At 40.0% G+C, this 23210-nt stretch overlaps 1 protein-coding gene across 1 annotated transcript in view; it reads right to left on the bottom strand.

Annotated features, from left to right (window-relative positions):
• PDE11A (phosphodiesterase 11A) overlaps positions 1–23210 on the bottom strand; it is a 425526-nt gene that overhangs the window by 373772 nt on the left and 28544 nt on the right. Inside the window, exon 2 of the mRNA XM_075529079.1 lies at positions 3458–3616. Within this exon, the coding sequence (XP_075385194.1) occupies positions 3458–3616 (159 nt within the window). The remainder of the gene's footprint in view (positions 1–3457; positions 3617–23210) is intronic.

Raw genomic sequence — 23210 nt, 5'->3', positions numbered from 1 at the left:
AACACAACCACTCTGCTCGGTTAAGCCCGCCCACGGCCGCCCTGGCGTCTATGCCCGCTCCAAGTGCCCCAGTGGGACGGCTGAGGCCGGGCATGATCCCTGCGGGAAAGCGCGGCCGCTTCTTTCTCCCACCGGGACGGGAGTGGCTGGAGCCAAACGCCGCCAGGGCGCCTCCACGATCGTCAGTGCGGAAACAAGTACACTGAAGGCTTAATTCCTCTCTCAGGCAAATGAGCCCTCCAACTTTGTATCTTGTAAAAGACTCCAATTGTCACCAACCATAGCTTATAGTTTCTAGAAATTGACGTTTTAAGAGATGAAGACAAATCAGTCATAACCCGCGACTGCGCGATGGTTTCCCATGAATGACGACACGGCGTTTCTGCCTATAAAGCACAATAACGGGTGGGGTTCACTTGGCTCTGAATTTGAACTATGTCATGAAACTCTCCTGATCGATAATAAGCCCTACCCTACGCTCTGTACTCTGATTGTCTGATTCGGTCCTCACAATAACCCCGTGCAGGAGGTGCAGAGATTTCGAGGGATTAAGTAATTTGTTCTGTTCACTCAGCTAATCAATTAGCAGAGCAAAGGCTAGACCCGACTCAGAAGCTGTCAGACTCCACAGCCCAGTACCTACCCATTAAGCACACGACTTCCATTGAGGGCCTGCTTTCCTTACTGGTGGGCAACGTGGAAATGACTTCCATTGCTGGCGTGCCGAGTGTGGGCAGGAACTGCCTGAGCCTGGCTGGCAGGCTAAGGAAATCCAATTTGAGTTCTAAAATGCGAAGTGAGCATAGTTGGCAGGCCCCTGCAAAATTAGGTATATGCATGCCGCAACCATGGTAAATGACTTCAATATTTCCAAAAGCTATCTGATAACATGAAATGGGGAACTATAAAACTTTTCTTGCTCTTTGACTCAGTAATTTCAGTCTTTGGAATACAGCCCCAAAGAAATCAGGCAGAAGAAAAAGTAATTTGTCAAAGATACTCATTCAGGGTATTATGTTAGCAGAAGGGAAATGAAATTCCCAATCACAGGGCAATGACTGAGAAAACCAGTCTGTGTAGAAAAGAAACGAAAAATCTTTATAATCTAATAAAAATGGCAAAGGTATGGGCATATGCTTAAGGCAATAAGATTAAAAGTAGAATATAAATTAGTATGCTTTATCAAATACGCAGTCTTGTACAATCGAGTAAAATAATAACAAAAGAGAAGCTTTCATTTATAAAGGAGTATAGATCCCTTTTCAACCCTGAAACTCTTACACCAGGACATTACTCAGCAACAAGTTGTGCTGAATGAAAATGAAGGGGTTTCGATTATTCCAGGGTAGCTTGTTAAACTGAAAGCTGGCTGTATCTTACATGTATGCGTGTTCTCGGGACGTGCTCATTTCATGTGATAATATATATTAGGCACTCCTCCACGTTTTTTCTCTGTACTGTTTCATTTAATTACCCACAGCTCTAGGAGATGGGGGCCGTCATCATTGTGTTCTCAGAGGAAAAACGGAGATGTTAAATGCTCGCCCCAAAGTCTCATCAGTCATGGCGGGGATGGAAGTTGAGCCCAGTGAACTAACTCACGGTCGAGTTGTGCACGGTCGTCATGCACATCGCCTTCTCTAATTTGGAAGAAGCAACCCTGTGTCGTCATTCATACATGTGTTTTCTGTCCTTCTGCGCGCCTCTTATTTGGTTTACAATCCGTACAATTCTTGGGGGAGAGAATGTTAGCATTTCACGGAGGCTAGAAGTTAAGGCTTGACGGTGGGTGTTTGGGGTCATTGAAGTAGGAAGAAATTTAAAAGTTGGAGAAAAGAAATAATCAAATGGAAATGAATTTAAGAAATAAACTGCCTGGTGACAAATATACAAGAACATTTTAAAACTCTTTAGAAATATAGTATGTCTACAATGAAAGTTGATTTTATAGAAGCTTGGTTTCTTATATCTGCAGAGTAGTTTCATTTGTAATCTCATTTGATGATCATCGCATAGCAAGGTGGAGGATGCAGCCTGGAAATAATCTGAGAACCAGAGATTAAGCAGCTCATCCAACGGCCCTCAGTGTCAATGAAGCTAAACATGGATGCTACTGACCACACGTAGAAAGCCCTGTGCAAGTGTATTTTTTTAATTCATTCAGAGCTCATGACATCCTATCTCACCATATAAACACAGTGAGAAAGGTCCAGAACGCAAAAATACTGTAATGGGAATCAAGGATGTAAACTAAAAACACGTACATGAGAGGATCCTTTTAACTGAAGGAAGCAGCATACAGGCAAGTCCGCCATCTGTGTAGAATGTGGCTGGGGGCTGTCGTAGGCATACCGTGGTTATGCTTGGAAAGATACACACCTCAATCCTTCTCTCTAAATCCTTGTAAGGGGCACCTTATGACAGGACTGTCACCCATGGGGCAAACTGAGCAAAATACAATCTGTGCGTTCCATGGTGACTGAGGTAGCCTACATTTATAAGTCTTTCCAGACGCCCTCTCCTGACTTGGTTCTTCTGTCTGAAGGGGCTCAGTGGTCTCGTCAGAGCTCAGCTCAAACCCCGCCTGTCCCAAGAAGCCTCTTCGGTTCCTCCAAGTGAAAACAATCCTCAACTTCCAGGCACTCCTCGCACATCCTGGAAGATCTCGTTACTGACCATTGCCTCTAGCCGTGGGGGTTGTCTTTGCTACTCCAATGACTACCGACACAAAAGCTTTGCACACTGTAGTAGTGGACTAAATTGGTAAAAAATAAAAAAAAATTCTGAGGTCCGACCATGCTTTAAGAGTTAACCGCAAACGTTATAAATGGCCTACCAGATCTTATTCAGTTTAAAGGCGAGAATCTCAAAGCCAGAACGTCAGTTTCGTGGAGAGCATCTTTTTTACTTAGAAGCCAGTGAATAAACTTACTGGTGAAAGAAGTTAGGATGTCAGAACTGAAAAGCATCACTTGTACCAAAGTCAACTGCTCTTCGGGAACAGAAAGAACGTTTCCTTTCATTCGCAATTTGGAATAACAGTGAACTAGCATTCATTTTATTGAGATTTTCATATAACAACTGAGAAAACAATTCTTCCTACTTCTCATGAAAACACAAGGAAAAGTGTCTGAAACACAGTAATCCCTATTCTCCCGTGGGCAGGGGTGGTAGTGGTGTGATCCTCAATTAAAAGCGTATTTATAAGAATATTACTGAAGCTCGAAATAAAAAGCAAGCTTAGTAAAAAAAAGATGAAATAATTAGTTTCAGATATACTGAGTTCTACAAAATATCAAAAAGCTCCCATTACATTTTTAATAACATGAGAAAAAGCTCTTTGGTCCATGAGTGGACTAATCCAACAGCTAGTCACAGAATTGCTGTGCTTTTCAGAAAGAACTGCAACCAATGGTCTAAAAGGGATGCACGCGTCCCAACAGGCAGGAGGTCTTACTTTTTCATCGTCTTCCGTAAATGGCGCACCTCCGGGGATCTTGTTTATGGCCTGGGCCACACCAATAATCTCGCCATCACTGCTTCTGATAGGCATGCATAATAATGACTTGGTCTTGTAGCCAGTTAGCTTGTCGATTTCATCATTGAATCTTCGATCCTAAAAATAAGACAAAGAAAACCCTAAATGTTTTGTCAGGGAGGAGAGTAACGAACGTTTCTGATGCCTTATCACTAGGAACTTTCACCAACTGCGTTTTAATCACAATAACAAATTTGGTTGCATGCCAAATTCAAAGGGATAAACTGATAATAAAAAATTTCTATCAATATTACCATGGAATTTGGTTGCTAAACCAGCAGGTCAGTAGTTTGAACCCATCAGTTGCTCCACAGGAGACTATGTGGTTGACTTCTTTCATAAAGATTACAGCCCAGGAAACTCTATGGGGCAGTTCTGGAGGGACCCTGAGTCAGGATCAACTCAAGGACATCTGGTTTGCTGGTTTGGATAGGAGGTGGGGAGTAAGTCAATGGAGGTTCAGTGGTAAGATTCTCCCCTTCCACTTGGGAGACCTGGTTCAACTCTGGCCAATGCACCACCTGTGGGGGCTTGCATGGAGTCTATTCGTGGAGGCTTGCATGGAGTTATGAGGCTGAACAGGATTGCATGGAGCTCCAGACTGAGCTGGTAGAGGAAGGAAAGCTGAAAAACAGCCACTGAAACCCCTATAGAGTTCTCCTTTGACCCCATAGGAGGTCACCATGAGGCAGAGCTGTCTCAATGGCAGCTGAGGATTCCTGGAAGCCACCCTAAAATCCATGGTCAGAGAAGAGAGGCCACAAGAGGGAGGAAAATAAAAATCTCTACCAAAAATAACCAAAAAACCCTCAATCTCAAAATTGAGACTTGATGGTAACAAAACTTTCAGGAAAGCACAAATTTGTGATAATATTTTTACAATGATTTACAAGGAACCACTAAATGCCAGGCCATGAACTAGGAGACAGAGCAGGAAGCAAAAGAGGCATCCTTATGGATCCTCATAGCAATCTTGATCAGCGAGGCCGACAACATACACATGAGTAAGTACACAATGTAGTAAGTGGTACCAGGCAAAAAGAACAAAGGCCACGTGAAAGACTCCTGGAGGAATCTATTTCTATGGGCGTTAGGGAAGGTCTCTAAAAACAAGCCAAATAAATGCAGACTTGCATCAGGAGGGGGAATGTTCTAGGCAAAGAACAGTGAGAAGAACTGGAAGAATGCAGGTGAGGGCCCCAAAGAAGGAAGCTTCCTTCTTATTTTCTCTTATCACAAATATACAGAGTTGAGGACAACAGAGAGCTGGACAATAGTGTGACCAACCTATCTTATTGGTAGTAAAAGCCTTAACATGGAATAGATCAAGGACAGAGGTTGCATATCAATTGTATGGACCAGGTTGAACTGAGGTCAAAAATCGACTCTGGGGCAAGCATATCTGTGTGCCCTTACTTTTGTAATAATCTGTGTATCTTGAGATGGGTCTCACACCTATCAAAAACCAACCCTAAGTCAACCAAGCACCAGCATATGGGCATCCATTGACAAACTCTCAAAGACACATAGACACAAGAGTCAAGACTCGGCATGAGCCTGGGTCACAAAAATCCTATAAATCCTACACCATCTCTGTAACAAGCTACACCCACTCTATAAACTTGTAACTCAAGAAGAAAAATGATTGTGCTGATATATTGTGGGAGGCTAAAAAGTTCATGGAAAAATTGAATTAAAAGATGATGGAATTTTTCCATGAACTTTTGAGGCCCTCCCATATGTGCTTATTAATGAGCCTCCAATTTAAAAGCCGGAAAAGATGGTGTCATGGTTGTTGTGAGCAATGGAGTCAGTTACAACTCACAGAGTAGATGGACTCCATAGTGCTTGCAAAGTTGTAATTCTTATGGACACAGATGGCCACCTCATTCTCCTGCAGAGCAGACGGTGCGTTTGAACTGCTGATCTTTCAGCTCAAAGCAGAGCATTTTACCATTGCGTCACCACGGATTCTGCATTCAGTCTGAACAGCTAAGATTCAGCGGTGCTAAAATAATGCATCTCGAAATAAGCTTTCTCCAGATCATCATTAAAAAGCATCCATGAGATACAGCTCATAAAAACGCTTGATGGCCATGCCAGGCAAGCACTGGCCTGCTGAGTCGCCCCACAGGAGAAAGATGAGGCTCCCTGCTCCCAGATGATGGACAGCCTCGGAAACCTATACTGGCCGCCAGACTCAGAATCAACTTGATGGCAATGAGCGTGGCTTTGGGTGGTGACAGTGAGTCAGAAGAGGTAATTTTGCACTTTCGTACCTGACAAGGATAAGTCAAACAGTATTGCTATAAAATGATAGAAAACGTTATTAAATGGAAATCAGAAAATGTGAAGCTCTCGTTTCTCTGCCGATCATCTACGTCTCTCTCTAGCTGAAGGCAGTTTCTCCATCTCTCTAACCCTTCCCCCCCTAATAGTTCTGCATCTTCCACTGGCCTTGTATCCACACGGTGTTGCCATCCTCCAGGTTTCAAACAATCCTCCATCCGTTTGGAGAAGAGCAGCTCTGTGCGGTGGATGGGGTGTGGTTTCCCAGTGACATGCTCATGGACAGCCTGGACCACCCCCGAATGAGGCTGTGTACTGTCATGATGGAAAAGGAGACTTTGGCAAAGTTTCCTGACATTTTTCTCACCAATGCTATCTTCCATTTTCTGAAATTGCCCTGCGCCTATCAAGATGACTCCTTTGAAGCCCTCACCCCACCCCACAAAAAATAGTCACTATAACTTTCTGAACTGACCTCTGAGTATAGAATAGACTGGCTCAGCAAATCTCCTCGGAAGTCTCTGGATCCTTCCTGCTCCTTCCCAATTGTGATTAATTCCACAAAATCACTGTCATTGACTTTGATCTTGCTTCAAAGGCTGATATAAACATCAGCTGTCTGAGCTAGCTGGCTGCCACGCAATGCTTTTGACGTCCATGGAGATGTAATGAGGCTGGGATATTCACTTGAATTGAAAACACTGTACCATGTAAGACTCCAGCCTCAGTAACTATTAAATCAATCTTTAAGGCTTCTTTAACCAGTTTCTAAACGTTGTCAACAGTTTCTTCATTCATGGAAGTGGGCAGCCTTTCTTCGCTGGACTCTAGGAACACGCCTACCTGAGCCTTGTTAACTCTGCTATATTATCCCTGATCTCAAAATCATTTTCAGGTGGCTGTGGGTTCTACACATCGTAGAGATGCATCTCATGCATTTCAAATATTTTCTAAAATCTCAGAAAAATAAAAACATCTGATGATTGAGGTTTGGTTAAGTAAGGACAGGGGACTCTGCCCGGTACCTGCAAGCAGAAAGATCTGTAGGAGTTGACCACTCTTGCCAGCAACATTTCACAGCAACTCCGTTCAGAAAGAAAAAGGGCCATTAAGAAGAAAGTGGCAACGCTGTGCTTATTTGTTCCTGAAAATGGAAACTTGAATCAGAAACTCAAATGCCTGTGGGTCTATAATGAAATACCGGGTGGAGAATGGTGCCAAATGTCTATTCCTCTCCCTTAGGACAAAAGAACGAGAAATGGGAAAGGCTTCTAATAAATTAAAGCAAGGGCTCCTTTAGTAAGGTTGTTAAAAACTGGAATAAGTTTCTGATGATTGTGGTAGACTTCTTGCTTCGAGTAGTTTAACATCACAATATTTTCTCAATCTCAGCTGCCTTAGTGTAGCTGCCCTTCAGAAGGACAGATATGCAGTGTCTTTTGAGAAGACTTCTTTTTGCAACGTGACACTCAACTCTGATTTATAGTACTTTTAAGTAATAGTTTTATTGATGTATCTTACACAATCCAATATATCCATTTGATTTTTAATATTTTAAAGCCAACGTCATAAGGCATTTTGACTTTGCAGCAAAGGGAATGACTTGTGCCCAGGAAATAGAGAATGGCAATTGAATCCTGAATTTCTGTCCAGGAGTTTAGTCTTGTAACCTCATCTGTCAGTCCCTATGTTGAAGGAGGTTCTATAGGGCATAAGCAAAACACAGGTCCCACTGGCAAGACCCACAAAGATTGTTGAAAGAACCAACCAAAACGTGCTTACAGATCCTTGAGAAAAAAGCTAGATTCATTGCACTTGAAAAAAACACCTTAAAATCAAATTCAATGCATTGAGTAGGTTCCATCTCATGGTAACACTATAGGACAGAGCAGAACTGTCCCTGTGGGTTTCCAACACTATAAATCTTTTCAGGAGTTTAAAACCTCACCTTTCTCCTAAGGGGCAACTGGTTGTTTTGAGCTGTTGGCCTTGCAGTTAACAACCCAACAGAGAACTCAGTATGTGCCCAGGGCTCCCACTGCACTGAGCTATTATGTGGAGGATCCCGAAAGAGCAGCCAGAGTTTAAGGTTTTATCCAAGTCTCAGATTCAAGGCAAGATCATGTTAGACAACATGTCTTTCTTCCCTTCAACACGTAATACAAATTTTCTTGTGCTGATAATGAAGTCTTAACCCTAGACTCGTCTGGACTGTCACTTCAAAGAGTGTGCTTCTTAAAAAGTCTCAGCGCCACCTGGGATCTTTCAATAGTTGTGATGTTCCAACTGTTCAAGTCTGGATGCCTTCACATTATGATAAAATGGGGTTTTTAGAATGTGTACAGATGAGGAAGCACCTAATGACAAAGGTCCCTATTAGTGTCAGGACTCTTTTTAAATGGATTTGCATCTGAGTTATATCCACAAATGATGGCAAGAAATGCTACACAAGAGACGTGTGGACATGTGGTCGTCAGTACAGACACTGCGAGATGTGCACAGGAATAGGAGGGTGGCTAAAGAACCTCACGAACTTTGAAATCACTGAGGAAACTTTGGGAAAAGGACGCTCTAGCCCCACTCAGACCAACTGAATCATAATCTGGTCAAGGAGTGAAGAGGAAGTGGGCTACACGGGCAGGGTGTCTACATGCTGGCTGCTGGTAAGGGTAAGAACCACTGGGCTAGAGCTTCACTTAATAAAGCTGTTACTGGGAGGGTCTGGAGGGAAGCAGATAAGGAAACCCACTTTTAGAGCTTTCAGGGCAATTTTGCTAGGTTTTGTTATTCATTGACTTTCCACCCAGGCTCAACAGACTGATCTTGCATATCTTTCTCGTCATCCTATTATTCCCACACTCCCAAAGAAGGTTGGGAATAGAGTTTGGTTCCACCCTTCAGCACATCTTCTGTCAAATGCCTCACGGAGTTCCAATGTAAAGAACCAAGTGGAAAGACAAAGTGTAAAAGCCTCTGAAAGTTGGACTTGATCACCAAATTGTCTGATGCTAAACAGAAAATGCATTTATTGGTGTACCAACTAGTAATACCCATACAGATCCAATTCATAAAAGTATCTGCTTACATTTATGACTTACTATTAAACATTATTTATTTTTCATATAGTAGCTTGAAGGCTAACCTCTTGAAATTTTTAATTTGTCTTTAATGACTTGAAACGTACTATTCTGATTTTCTCCATAAAAAGAACAACTACTTATTCTGAATTGACAGAAGACTTGCGATCGCATAAAAACAAAGACACGGTGTATGCTAAGTAACTACTGCTTGGGAACTCCTAATTTGACACATGCCAAGAAAAAGTAAAAAATGTCCACTGCTGTATTTGCAGAAAACCCTTGCCTCACAGTAAATGAAAAGCTTGTCTTTTGTAATCCTTTCACGCAAAGCATGTGTAGGGTTCCAAACAGAATGAAATATTATCTAAAAATTCAAGGAAAGAGGTTCAAATATGGTATCTATATTTCAAAGCTTCGGGAAATGTTCAGTCTTATGAACCTGAAGTTGTAAAGCAGGCGGTGAGCACAGGTAAGTTCTCTTTGGAAATGCATTGATTATCGTCTCTCTATGTGATTAGTGGTAACAGGCGCAATATGACCATTTTACAGGGGGTTTTCAGACAGTCAACATTATTATCATCATGTTTCTTGGGGAACTATCATGTCTTACGTTATATTGCTGATAAACTTTGTTGATCATATTTGGGGCACTTTCGTTGGTCCCGGGTGTTGTTGTCAATACAGTAAGTACAAATGCATCTTAGGGTCCCCCAAATATAGGAACAACACAGATGAAACAATGCCGTAGGTGAGGTGGTAGAACAGAGAAGGAGAGTCTTAAACTATCTTGAGATCTAAGTGGGCAGATAAATATCAAGTGAAGTTCAAGTGCAGCCCAATGCTCTATAAACTTTATTGTGTGTGATTAAATTGTCTGGGAAAAAGAACATTAGGTGAAAAGAACTACAGATAGGGTCGACTAGCCAGAAGGTACCTTTCTTTCCATCACAGCGGGCCCTTCTGAAAACTGCAATGAATCAAGGAGACAAAGCTGTAAGGTGGAACCAGAAAGGTCACGAAGTTGAGAACATGACCCAGAGGATGGTCTGTGTGTAGATTTGGTTCAAATCCCGGAAAAACAGTAAGAAACAAAAAATGCACTAAACACAAAGGTCAAGACAATAATATATAAACAGCCAGGATGAGGTCAGGAGAACAGATAAAATAACAACACTTCCAAGACTTTGCATCTTTAAAATGTAATAAGAACCTCCAACAGAAAATGTTTGTAGTCTTCCCCTTGAAACCAATTTAGACAACCTGAAAAGTGGCCTCCAGATAGAACTGTTTTGCAAATTTATACCAATCAGATCCAGGTCTTTCCCATTTTTATGCAAACACTTCCATTTCTAGTGGCATATGTCTTTTGCTTATATAGTTTAACTTTCCTTTTGAATATTCTAAAGTTACTGTCTCTGTTTGGAACAAGCTTAATATTACAAGTAATTTTGCTGAGGTTTTCTAATAAAACTTTTAAAAGTTCTAAAAAATATTAAAATGAAACAATTATTTTTTTCTTGTGAAAACATGACAATAAGAAAGCAGCGACTCCCTGATACTTAAATTTAGTTTTAGTGACAGCTCAAACAGTAACATACATTTAAATTTAGTCTAAGTAACAGCTAAACCACTAACATACTATTCTAAAGGTAGAAAGATTGGTAGAAGGGAATGAAAATCCCCATATATGTGTGTAATAACAACACATCTATGTTTAATAAGTGTAGTTAATTATTAAAGCAGCATTTAAAATCAATAATAATTGTTCACTCGGTTACATATGTGGGGAAAATAAGTAAGACCCATGTCTCACATTGTTATAGTTACGTAATCTGTCAACTTGTGAAGGGTGGAGTCTCTAGCCTCTCAATCGGGTTGCAGCTTAATGACCTCATTTAGAGGCTCCACAGAGATAAATAGCTCACTGGAGGCCAGACTCTCTGCTTTGACTTCCTGCGGACAAGCCAAATGGAATTACACTGATGGAGCCAGAGCCCTGGAGCTGGAGGAGCCATGTGGAGACTCACGCCAGCGCTGAAATGCTTCCACCACCCCCCACCCCCTGGATCCACAAGACTTTCCACCCACTGGCCTGTGGCTTTCCTGCATTCAGCGTCATTGCATGCGTTGTGTGAGTCTGAAGAGAAATTTACGTATTGGTATCGGACATATGGGCTAAAATCAGACTTACGGACTTGATCTGAACAGGGCTGGGATGTTTTCTCAATATACAATTGCTCTTTTATATAAGGCTCTTTCTTATACACATGATTGTATATGAGTTTGTTTCTCTAGTCCTCCCAGACTAACACACACATCATCCATCAACATTAATTATAAGCACAGTAAGGAAGTTAAATAATACCTCTTGATGAAATGAGAAAGCAGGACAGATTTACTCAGACCCTGCCAAGACACATTCTTGTTTCAACATGAAATAATAGGAGAAAAATATTTCAATTCATTGTTTTTCACGATTTATTATAATCATTCAATGTTTAATCGACTAATCAGTTAACATTATAAGAATGCCTACGACACAAAGAGTATCAGGTGAATGTTAACTTTGCACTCAGAAAAGTCAATGGCTTTACGTTAAAATGTTGTTTCCATCAAACCTTTAAACTAAGCAGCCAGTGAAAATAAGATTAATTGTTTTTCTTTATTTTCCCTCTCTAGGTTGGAATTCTTAGCACAATTACAAATGTCAAAAAATGTTCAGTAAGAGAGTGATAAATAATAAACTATTAAATCATTTGGATAAAAATTATATTTAATTTTTTTCTTATTTAAATATTTCTGTTCAGCTACTTATAGTATGTGTTTTTCTGTATGTGTTAACTTCCACAAATAAAAGGGAAATAATAATAATAACCACAGATGAAGTTCAAATGTAAGAGAAAGTCACAGCCTTAAAAAGAAACCTTCAGGTTTCTCACCCACCAGACCTTCAAACTGTCCTGAGAGTCTACAAAAGGAGGAAACATCACATTGAAACGGAATTAAATTTTGTGATCCACAAGCTAGTTTCAAATAGGTAAATAATTAAGTGTTAAAAATAAAATAATGTAAGAAATATAGCTGAAGAGTTGCCTAGCCGTCCTGCTGTTGGAAGGTGCAGTTGAGTCAGGGCTAATCCATAGTGACTCCGTAAGCAAGGTGGAGCACTGCCCTTCCATCACTGGGGTCACTGTATCGGCCCATCTTGTCTACATCTTCCTCTTTCTTGATGCCCCTCTACTCTATCCTGCATGATGTACATTTTCAGGAGCTGGTCTTTCCTGATAGCACGTCCAAAATCCATGAGAACAAGTCTCACCACCCTTGGCTTTAAGGCGCATACTAGCTGCACTTCTCCCAATACAGATTTTTTTGGTTTGTTTGTTTTTAGCAGTCGGCAGCACTTTCCATATTCTTTACCATCCCCATACATCTAATACATTGATCATCGTCAGTCTTCTTTTGTCTTTCTTATTCAATGTCCAACTGTCCCATGCATAGGAGGTGACTGAAAATACCATGGCTGGGATCAAGCAAGATGAAATCCTTGACCACTTCAACTTTTTCTCCATTTATAATGAGATAATGTGAGGATTTGGGTTTTCTTTACATTGAATTGGAATCCATTGTGAAGGCTGCAACCTTGATCTTCATCACCAAGTGCTTCAAGTCCTCCTCACTTTGAGCAAGCGAGGTTGTGTCATCTGCATATCACAGGTTGTTAATAAGCCTTCCTCCATTTCTGATTCTTCTTCATATAATCTAGCTTCTCTGATTATTTGCTCAATTTACAGATCAAATAAATATGGTGAGAAGATACAACCTTGACACATACCTTTCTGGGTTTTACTCTATGCAGTATTCTCTTGATCCATAGACAAATTCCCCATGGGAATGATGGAATGTTCTGGAACTCCCATTCTTCTCAAGACTGTCCATGGTTTGTTATGATTCACACCTTCAAATGCCTGGGCATAGTTAATATAATACCAGTAAACATTTTTTAAATATTCCTACTTTCAGGCAAGAGCTATATAGCTTACTATATTATCACTGTCCTCTTCTGAATCTAGTCTACATTTCTAGAAGCTCCCTGTCAATGTACTGCTGCAACCATTGCTGAATAATCTTCAGGAAAATTTTATTTGCATGTGATATCAATGATATTGTTCTACAATGTGAGCATTCTGTTGGGTCACTTTTCTCTAGAATGGGTACAAATATGGATCTCTTCCAGTCAGTTGTCAATTGTCTTCCAAATTTCTTGGCATAGATGAGAGAATGCTTTCAGTGTTTCATCAACTTGTTGAAACATTTCCATTTGTATTCCATCAATTCCTCGAGACTTGTTTTGGGGTAATGCCTTCAGTTCAGCTTGGACTACATTCTTCTGTACCATTGGTGTGTGGTCATATGCTACATCTTGACAGGGGTGAACGTCAGCTATTTAGTTGTGGGACAGTGACTGTGTATTCTTTCAAGTTTCCAAGCTTCTTCTGATATCCTGGTGACCTTTCCTTTATTTCCTTATTATTGACCATTTGCTTTCTTTGTGTATGATGCTCTTGATGTCATATCACAGCTTGTCAGGCCTTCTGTCATTAGTGTTCAATGTGGCAAATAAGTTTTTCAGATGTTCTTGAAATGCAGGTGGGATATGTTCCAGTTTGCGTTTGCCTCTCTCAGGCTTGTTTTTAATTTTCTTCAGCCTCAGTCTGAATTGGCAGATGAGCAAGTGAAGGTCTGGTCCCCAGTCGGACGCAGGATCATGTTAGCTGCTGATGGGGAGTTTCTCTAACCACTCTCCCCAGAGATCGTCACGTTAATCTCTGTGTATTCTGTCTGGGGAAGTCCATATGTATAATTGCCTTTTGCGTTGTTAAAAAAAAGGTATTTTCAATGAAGAATTCATTAGTCTTGCAAAATTCTATCATAAGATCTTCAGCTTCATTTCTGACACCAGGGCCATATTTCCCAGCTACTCTCCCTTCTTGTTTGTCTCCAACTTTTGCATTCCATTGTCAACAATATCAATGCATCTCGACTGCATGTTTGAACCATTTCAGATGGAAGACATTGGTAGAATTCTTCAATTTCTTCATCATTAACTTTAGTGGTTGGTATACAAATTTGAATAATAATTTTATTGACTGCATTTCTTTGTCTGACAGTATTATTCCATCAAAGACAGCATTACACTTCAAGACAGATCTTGGCACATCCTTTTTGATGAACGCAATGTCACTCCTCTTGAATTTGTCATTCCCCACATAGTAAACTGTATGATTTTGTGATTCAAAATAGCCAATACTCATCCACATCTGCTCACCAGTGCCTAGGAGATCAGTCTTCTTAAAACCAAGTAATAGTTTAGCTTAACATTCATTAACGCTCAAGTAAAGAACGTGTGCCTTGAGCATTGTGCCCTTTTAAGAACATCTACATGGGATCCAATTAACAAGAGCTACACAAATATCACACAGGGAGTTTTGAGGAACTGGGAGTTTTCATTTTTGACTACTTTAACCTTAGGAATGGAAAAGTCTTTTCAAGCATAGACCCAAAAAAGGGCACAATGGAAAAAGCTGAAAGATTTAAACACATACAAATTTTATTTTTCAGGACTCAGAAAGAACATAAACAGAATTATTTAAAAAATATTATTGACAAATTCTTTTAAAGTCATGACTGACAAACTGTTAAATCTTTAGCATATAAAGAATTCTTAACCTCCCTGGCAGTCTAATTATGTCAGTAATTTTGTACCCAAAGTAGTACATTGTTTTGCATAAAATTTGTTGTTTTATATTGTAGGCCTGTAATTCTTAAGAAATTACTCATTTTATTCTCTCTACTAGACATTCCAGGTATGATAAACTTCTTCTGACAGTTAACATTTACCCCAAGCACACTAGGGATTACTTCCAGGGAGGTTAAAGTGACTGAGAGAGAAAAAATAGGTAAGAATAAGAAATAAACAAAAGAGAAAACTGAATGAGCTATAAATAAGTGAAACCTGCAAAACCATATTGGCAACAACAGTTTTAAAATATAAAACTGGGAGATTAAAATATTAAGATATCTGTTTTAATGAAAGTTTTTGTGAAATGCCTTGTTCTATATATTGCTTGTGAGATTGTGAACTAGTACAATACATACGGAGAATAGTTTAGCATTATGGAACAAAAATCTTTAAATGTTTCATACATTTTGACATTCTAATTAAATTTCTAGGAATTTATGATGAGGAAAAATTTAAAGAGCTAAACATTCAATAGGAATTTAATTATATTGTGGTTCATCCATATAGCACCTGAAAAATGTGTTATAAGTTATTTAAGCCTCTCCTCCCTCTCTCTGTTTCTCTGCCACCCCGAGTGTGGTGGCGCTCCGACTTCACCATGTCGTCTCCTAAGACTTTCAGGATCAAGAGATTCCTGGCCAAGAAACAGAAGCAGAATCGGCCCATTCCCCAATGGATTCGAATGAAAACCGGTAATAAAATCAGGCACAACTCCAAGAGAAAACATTGGAGAAGAACCAAGCTGGGGCTGCAAGGAGCCCCCTGAAGGGTGGCACACATGGCCGCATTTTCCCAGGCTCATATCATGACTTTTGCCCCAATCTTATGACTTGAACTTCTATTGGCAAATAACCTGGTTTATTCTTTGGTTTTTTGCTTCCTAATCAACTTTAATAATAAATAATATAAGGCTGTTGGTGTAAAAAAGTTATTTAAAATATTGAATATTATTTTGTTATGCTATGAGAAATGACACAAAGAAAAGTGGTCCAGGAAGCAATGATAATTAGCATAGCTACTATGGGGTGATTGGATTACCTTCCAGGAAAATACTATAACTTCAAAGGAGTCGTTTACTATTGGATTGTCAACAAAATAGATATGCAAGATACACCAGATGATAGATATCAAGATGGAACTGGATCAATCCTCATAATAAATATAAAAAATATAAATCTATTAAAAATAAACTAACACTCTACATTTTTAGCAGAAAGTAGGACAGTCTAAACTAGCAGCAATTTAAAAAATATATTATCATCCTTGTTATTAAAACTCTTTACCATAAAACTTTGGTTCAATGAAGACAAACACTAAATGGTACCCAGTTACCATGACTAAAAGTTTTGATAAAAGATTCTACCAACAAATATTAGCATATGATGATGAAGTACAGAGAGCAATCTCAAATTCTCATGGAATTTAGACTTTCTTGAGTCATAGACGCAATGGGCCCTGAAACTATTGCCCCCAAATAATCTTTAAACCTTGGCGGTGGGGTAGGGAGGGGCGGTGGGAATCCCTTGAAGTCTTCTTAAAGCCAAGTAACAGTTTAGCTTAACATAATTTAACACTCAAGTAAAGAACGTGTTCCTTGAGCGTTGTGCCCTTTTAAGAACATCTATATGGGATCCAATTAACAAGAGCAGAGCACGGCCCATTGCATCAACACTACACCACCAGGCATCCTTTTCCCTCTTATAAGGGGAATAATCTTGTAATACTCTCCACTAATATATCAAGATCCTTAGTTTAATCACATCTGTAATATATTCACAGGTTCTGAGAATTAGGATTTAACTGACCATACACCAAGAAACATGTACAAAATAGTCATAGCAGTATTACTAATAAATATATATCAATAACTCAAAAATTTATCAATGGTAGAATAGATAAATTATATTTATAAGAGTTATTACATGATAATGGAAATCACTGCTGTATATTTCAAGAATGGTTCTTGAAAACACAATGGAGAGAAAAACAAGAAAAAAGAAAAACAAGAAACCATATATAATTATTTCATTTACAGAAAGTTCAAGCAAGCAAAGCAACATTGCATAGTGTATAACAAAAAAATGCATAGTGGCAAATCCATGAAGGGGGCACTGAAATAATTACACAGTAATCAGCACAGTGAGAAGATGGGGGAGGGTCAGATGACTGAAGCAGCAGCAGGAGGCTTCAGTGAAAATGGCAGTGTTTTACGATTTAACCTTGTGTAAGTGGAGGGATGCCTATTTTATTACTATTCTTTATGTAGCACATATATTCTTTATGTAGGCTATATATTCATATTTTGTGCTCCCCGTGAATATAGAATACATTTCACAATTATTATTAAGAGGTAATGAAAATGCACTGAAAATTGAAGGGTCAAAGGCCTTGTCAGGGGCCGCATGTTCATCACACACTGTGTTATGACTTTAATGTTCAGGGTTCTACAGGGGATGCTTTCACAACATCCAGGAGCAGTTAACAACCCAACCTCATTACATTCATGGGAACCCTGGGCTAAAACACTACACTAAAAATTTACCCCATCCAGTTATTGGTACTAAAACTGAATGTCTATTCAGAGAACTGAACAATTCAAGGTGTTCTCTTTTCTTATTCTTTTATTGTGTGTTGTATTACCATTTATTATAGATAGTCCAGTCGGTAGAATTGTCCTTGCTAAAATTCTTTGTTCAGTCCAAGCAACCTTTATGACTTTGATAATAGTATCTGACACAGAACCTTAAGTAAGCAAACTTACCAACAAATACATGCTGATAAAATTAAGCAGTGAGAATGATTTCAGTTGTGTCATTCTCTGTACAATACATATACAATATTAACTTCTAAGTGGATAACACTAGTATAGAACTATTTTCACAAACTTTTTTTATATCTCAAAAATGGAAGAAGGCAATAAAGTTCATGTGACCATAGTTCACCAATTCTTTCATAAGACTTGGTATGACAAATACCATGGCCAAAGCACTAAACATGTTAATACTTTCATGTCTGCCCTATTTTCTTTACCCTGAGAAAGAACAATAATTCGTGCATGATCCCTTCTCCCAAACAAAAAGCCATCTCCCTGCTATTGGGTCAATTCTGACTCATATGACTCTATAAGATAGAAGAGAACTGCCCCTTTGGGGTTCCCAGACTGTAAATCTTTATAGGAGTAAAAGTCTTCTCTTTCTCCCCTATAGAAGCTGGTGGTTTCAAACTGCTAACCTCGAGGTTACCAACCCAACGCATAACGTACTACGACAATGCCCCCTAGCCACGACAACATAGCTAACTGAAACGGCCTGTGAATTATGGGAACAAGCAAACGTTTCTAAAAGCTGTTCTATTCTCCAAAACTGATCTTGGGAACGGCACAGGACCCGGCAGCATTTTGTTCCATTGTGTGTGGGGTTGGCAAGAGCAGGGGTTGGCTTGATGGTGGGTAGCATTGGTTCCTCTTAAGAAGGTTTAAAATCTGTGTTAACTGTGGCTTCTAGCCACAGTCATGTATGTAACTCTCCCCAAATGATTGTCTGGGCCATAGTATTGCGAAGAGAATTGGATTTTTTTTTTCAAATTAAGGGACTGTGGTCTATTGAAGATATTTCTAGCTTGTGGTCCCAGTGGGAGGGTCAAACCTTAAAGTTGACAAAAGGCACCTTATATAACCATCACTAGTCTCCTGGTTGGTCCTACTGTGGTGGTTTGCATGTTGCTACGATGCTGGAAGCTACACCATTGACACTTCAAATATCAGTAGGGTCACTCATAGTGACAGGTTTCAGCAAATCACCCAGACTAAGACAGCCAAGGAAGGAAGGTCTGACAATCAACGTCTCAAAAAAACAAAAAAAAAAGCGAATGAAATACTTATGAATAGCAGTGTAACACTGTCTGAAGTAGCTCTGAAAGATGATTCTCACAGGTTAGGAGACACTCAAAATAGGACAGCAAAAGAGTTATTTCTTCAAAGTAGAATCCACTTTGATGGCATGGATGGAGTAAGGCCTTCGGGACCTGTGTGGCACGCCTCGAAATGAGAAGAAACAAGCACCATATTCCAGTAATAATTGGAACATGGAATGCATGACGTATGAAGCTAGAAAAATTGAAAGTCATCAAAAATGATATGGAATGCATAAAGATTAATGTCATAGGCATTTTTAAGGTGACCAATACCTAGATATTGGTCATTTTGAATCAGAAAATCAATATGGTTTACTATGCTGAGCATGAAAAAATCAAGAGAAATGGCATAGCATTCATCATCAAAGAAGAATATTTCAAGGTTTATGCCTATGAAAAGATCAATTAATATGAATATTATTCAAATATATGCACCAACCACTAATTCTGAAGATAAAGATATTGAAGATTTTTACTCCCTACTTCAGTCTGAAACTGATAAAAATGCAAGCAAGAAATATTCATCATTACTGGTGATTGAAATGTGAAAGCTGGAAATGAAGACGGATCAGTAATTGGATGATATCCCCTTGGTGACACAAATGACACAGGGCATCACATAACAGACTTTGGTGTGAGATCAACAATTTATTCATCAAAAATAGCAGTTTTTACAACATAAATAAACAGTGACTATACACGTGCCCACCACTTGTCTGTCAGTTTGTCGTACTGCGGTCCCTTGTGTGTGCTGTGATGCTGGAAACCACATCCCCAGCATTTCAAATGCCAGCAGGGACACCCAAAGGGAACAGATGTTAGCAGAGCTTCCAGACGAAGGACAGACCACTAAGAAGCACTCAGCTCCCCACTTGGGAGGAAGGAGCCACTGAAAACCTTTTGCATAATTTCAAAGTATCCTCAGATTCTGAAGACACAATGCATTGGGGGTAGAACATTGTCCAATGGGCCCTTAGGTGGGAGAGCCCTTGAATGTGACCGAGGAGAAGCCGCTTTCTCTGAGTGGAGCTCACCATGGTGACATGAGTCAGGTGAAGCCAGTGAAAGTAGAGCCTTTGGAATCTTCATTTGCTAACAGGGCACAACTCGGTAAGGAGCAACAGCTGTAAATATCTGGTCATTATCAGAATTTGGAATGCGTGAAGTACGAATCCAGGAAAATTGGAAGTAAAAAATGAAATGGAACATATCAAGGTCAATATCCTTGGCATTCCTGAGCTGCAATGGGCTGGCGTCGGCTACTTTGAATGAGAAACTCATGTGATTTTCCTACGCCAGGAATAACGCAGTCAAGAGGAAGAGCGCGGCATTCGCTGCCGTAAAGGGCATTGCCGGTGCGCGGAAGCACAAACTGTTAACCCTTCCAAGAACCCAGGTTCCAGTCCCAAGCACCTGGGAGTCAGCACCTGCTTCAGCTATTAATTACTCGGAGTAGATGAAAGGGACAGTGGTTGTTGGGTGGCAGGATTCTCCTTATCCTGCAGAGACCTGGCTATTTCCAAGCAGTACATTCCCAAGGAGCCACTACCCATCTGTAAGTAATGTTTATTGTGTATCATTAAGATGCTAAACAGGTTTCAGCTGAACTTCCACACTAAGCTCGAATAGGGGAAAAAAAGGCTTGGAGATCAACTTCCAGAAATCAACCAGTGAAAATCCTCTGTGGATGATAGTGGTCGTACCATGTGGATGATGCAGGACCTGGCAGTGTTTGATTCCAGGATGCAGAGTCGCCTGGAGCTGGGGACACACTTGATGGCAGCGAACAACTTACATAAGGGAAGTTACTTAGTTTCTGTTAGCTTCAAGTTATTTATTCATTATGGCGCCCATAGACCAACTTCACATGACTGTTATGAATATTATGTGTACCGTCTAAACTCTAGTATAAGCTGATTCGAATATCAGCCGAGGCACCTAATTTTACCACACAAAAAAAAACTGCATTAAAAAATGTGCTTATAAAGCTTGGCTCATAGACGAGTAGATAGGTATATAAAATACATTGTAAACATACCTGGCACATGGAAGGATCGCCGCCATCGTCATCTTCTGAAGAATCAATTCATTTCATAAAAGTCTTATTCCTTTACAGTTTAAACTGATCACAGGCATTATTAATGCCTGTTTTAAAAACTAATTCAACACATTTGGTGTGGAGTAATTGATATAATAATCTTTCCTGCAGCCTGAAAGTCCAATTTCGAAAACCACAGCTCTGAACTGTCTGCACTGCAAAGCCAAATTGTATTGCTGTTTTTTTTCCCCCAGAGAAAATCACAGTGTTAGAACAATTCTGACCTGTGTCTTCTGGATAATCAACTTATAGGAAGAGCTTCAAAAAGTTCACAGTAAAATTCCATTATCTTTTCTTTCATTACATGAACTTTTTGAAGTCTCCTTGTGCAGGATTTGGCTAATATCTTTATTTTAAAGGGAAGGGAAAGAACAAAGGAGAAATTTCCTAAGGAATTAACTCTATCATGCACTGGTGTGTATCAATTTCCCCTGGCAAATTCTCATTTTAAAAAGCATGTCTTTTATTAATGTGAACAACTGTTGGTGGTGTAATTGGGTGTGCACTCAACTGCAAGGTTAGCAGTTCAAATCTACCAGCTGTTCTGAGGGAGAACAATGAGGCAGTCTGCTCCCATGAAGATGTACAGCCTCAAAAACCCTTGGGAGCAGTTCTACTCGGTCTTAACAGGGTCAGAAACTTTATTAAATATGATTTCAAAATATGAACAAAGCTCCTGATATTAACCAGGTAGGGTAGTAATGGGATCCCTGGTGGTGCAGTGGTTAAGTCAGTCAGCTGCTAACCAAGAGGTTGATGGTTCCACGCCACCAGCAGCTTAGTGAGAGGAAATGCGAGAGTCTGCTTCTGCAAAGACTTACAGCTGGTGTCCACTGCTCATTAACTTAGGCACCTCCACGGGGCTTTCAGCGAGGTCTCAAAACTCTATAACTACTGAGGATAACTAAGTATTATTCATAAAATTGTCAGATGTGAATTTTTTCAATTTGAGGCAGAGAGATAGCCTAATACCTTCTGCCCACTAGTCAGATTGTGTTTCTGTTCCAGGTCTGATCTGGTGTCATTAGTGCTCGTAACTTGGAATAATGATGCAAGGAAACACTGGTTTTTCACTTACACAGATTTAGACCCTATAACATAATAGGCAGCTGTCCACTCGCTTGTAATCGATGAGAAGACCCAAGAGCAAACCCAGACAATGCGGTCCTTTAAAACGGTATCCAATGGCAGTAGCAAGGAATGACTATCCCAAATAAGGACGCCATGAAAAGTGCCAACATGCCTGCTATGTAGTTTAATGACTAGGCCCCGAGCCCACGCTTCCAGCTGCATTGCAGCGCCTCCTGTAACATTGTGGAGGAGCTACTGATTACAAGTGACTCAGACAAGAGACTCCTTCAACACTGCGGATAACTTGGTACAAATCTACTAACCCTACAACACTTGGGCATAATGATTTCATAAAGTTTCTATTTGAAGTTTCTAAACAGTTTTAGGGCTGGAAGAATGTTGTCGTTAGGTGCCAGTGAGTCAGTTGTCTGCTCCTAGTGACCTCATGTGACAGCCCATAACTACCCCTTAAGGAATTCTCAGCCGCAGTCTTTACAGGAACCCGTGAGTCTTTCTCCTAAAGTCACTGGGTGGGTTAGACCATTAACCTTGCACCTTTCTGTTAAGAGCCAAATACTTAACCAGCTTCTTTGCACCACCAGGGCACTGTGGTAAAATCTTAGGAATACTTTTCTATCACGTTCATTTATATTAGAAGCCTAGCGGCCATAATGGCATTGTGGTTATGCATGAAGCTGCTAAAACTGCAAGGTCCGCAGTTCGAAAGCACCAGCAGCTCTGTGGGATCGAGACCAGGCTTTCTACTCCAGTAGAGAGTCACAGTCTCAGAAGCGCACAGGGGCAGTTCTACCCTGTCCTACAGGGTGGCTATGAGTCAGAGGCAACTCAATGGCAGTAAATCTTTTTCGTTTGGGGTTTTGGGGGTTGTTTGAGAAGCTCATTGAGTCAGTTCTGGCACCTTGGAAGGCAGTTCTGTCTAATTCTAGTGTTGAGTGTGAGAAAGCATTGACACTCATAACTACAAACAGGCTTCAACACATTTGTGGAAGGTAAATGCATCTAGAAATTTGCCCATTTCTTCTAGGTTTTACAGTCTGTGGGAATATAGCTCTTCAGAGTAGTCTGTTACTATCATTTTTATCACACTTGGTTCTGTTTGTTGCATTTAGAATGTATGTTTTCACCTTCTATTTGTTTTTCCTTTTTCAGACTTGCCACTGATATGTCCATTTTATTGATCTTTTCTAAGTATCAGCATTTGTCTTGTTCATTGTTATTTTGCCATTTCATTTATTTCTGTTCTAATCATTATTTCTTTTCTAGTAGAGAAAAGGTTTTCATGCTTGTGATAGGTATGATTATTGTGCCAACCTGGCCAATGAACACATGTGGGGCTGCAGTTTAATTGAAGGGCAAAGAGATAAATGGCTTGGTAAGCCTCGCCTTTCTGTCTCTTGC

This window comes from Tenrec ecaudatus, chromosome 13 (genome assembly GCF_050624435.1).
Source record: "Tenrec ecaudatus isolate mTenEca1 chromosome 13, mTenEca1.hap1, whole genome shotgun sequence".
NCBI classification, from domain to species: Eukaryota; Metazoa; Chordata; class Mammalia; order Afrosoricida; family Tenrecidae; genus Tenrec; species Tenrec ecaudatus.
Note: the sequence above shows the minus strand (reverse complement) of the source record. Positions and strands in the feature narration are given on the sequence as shown.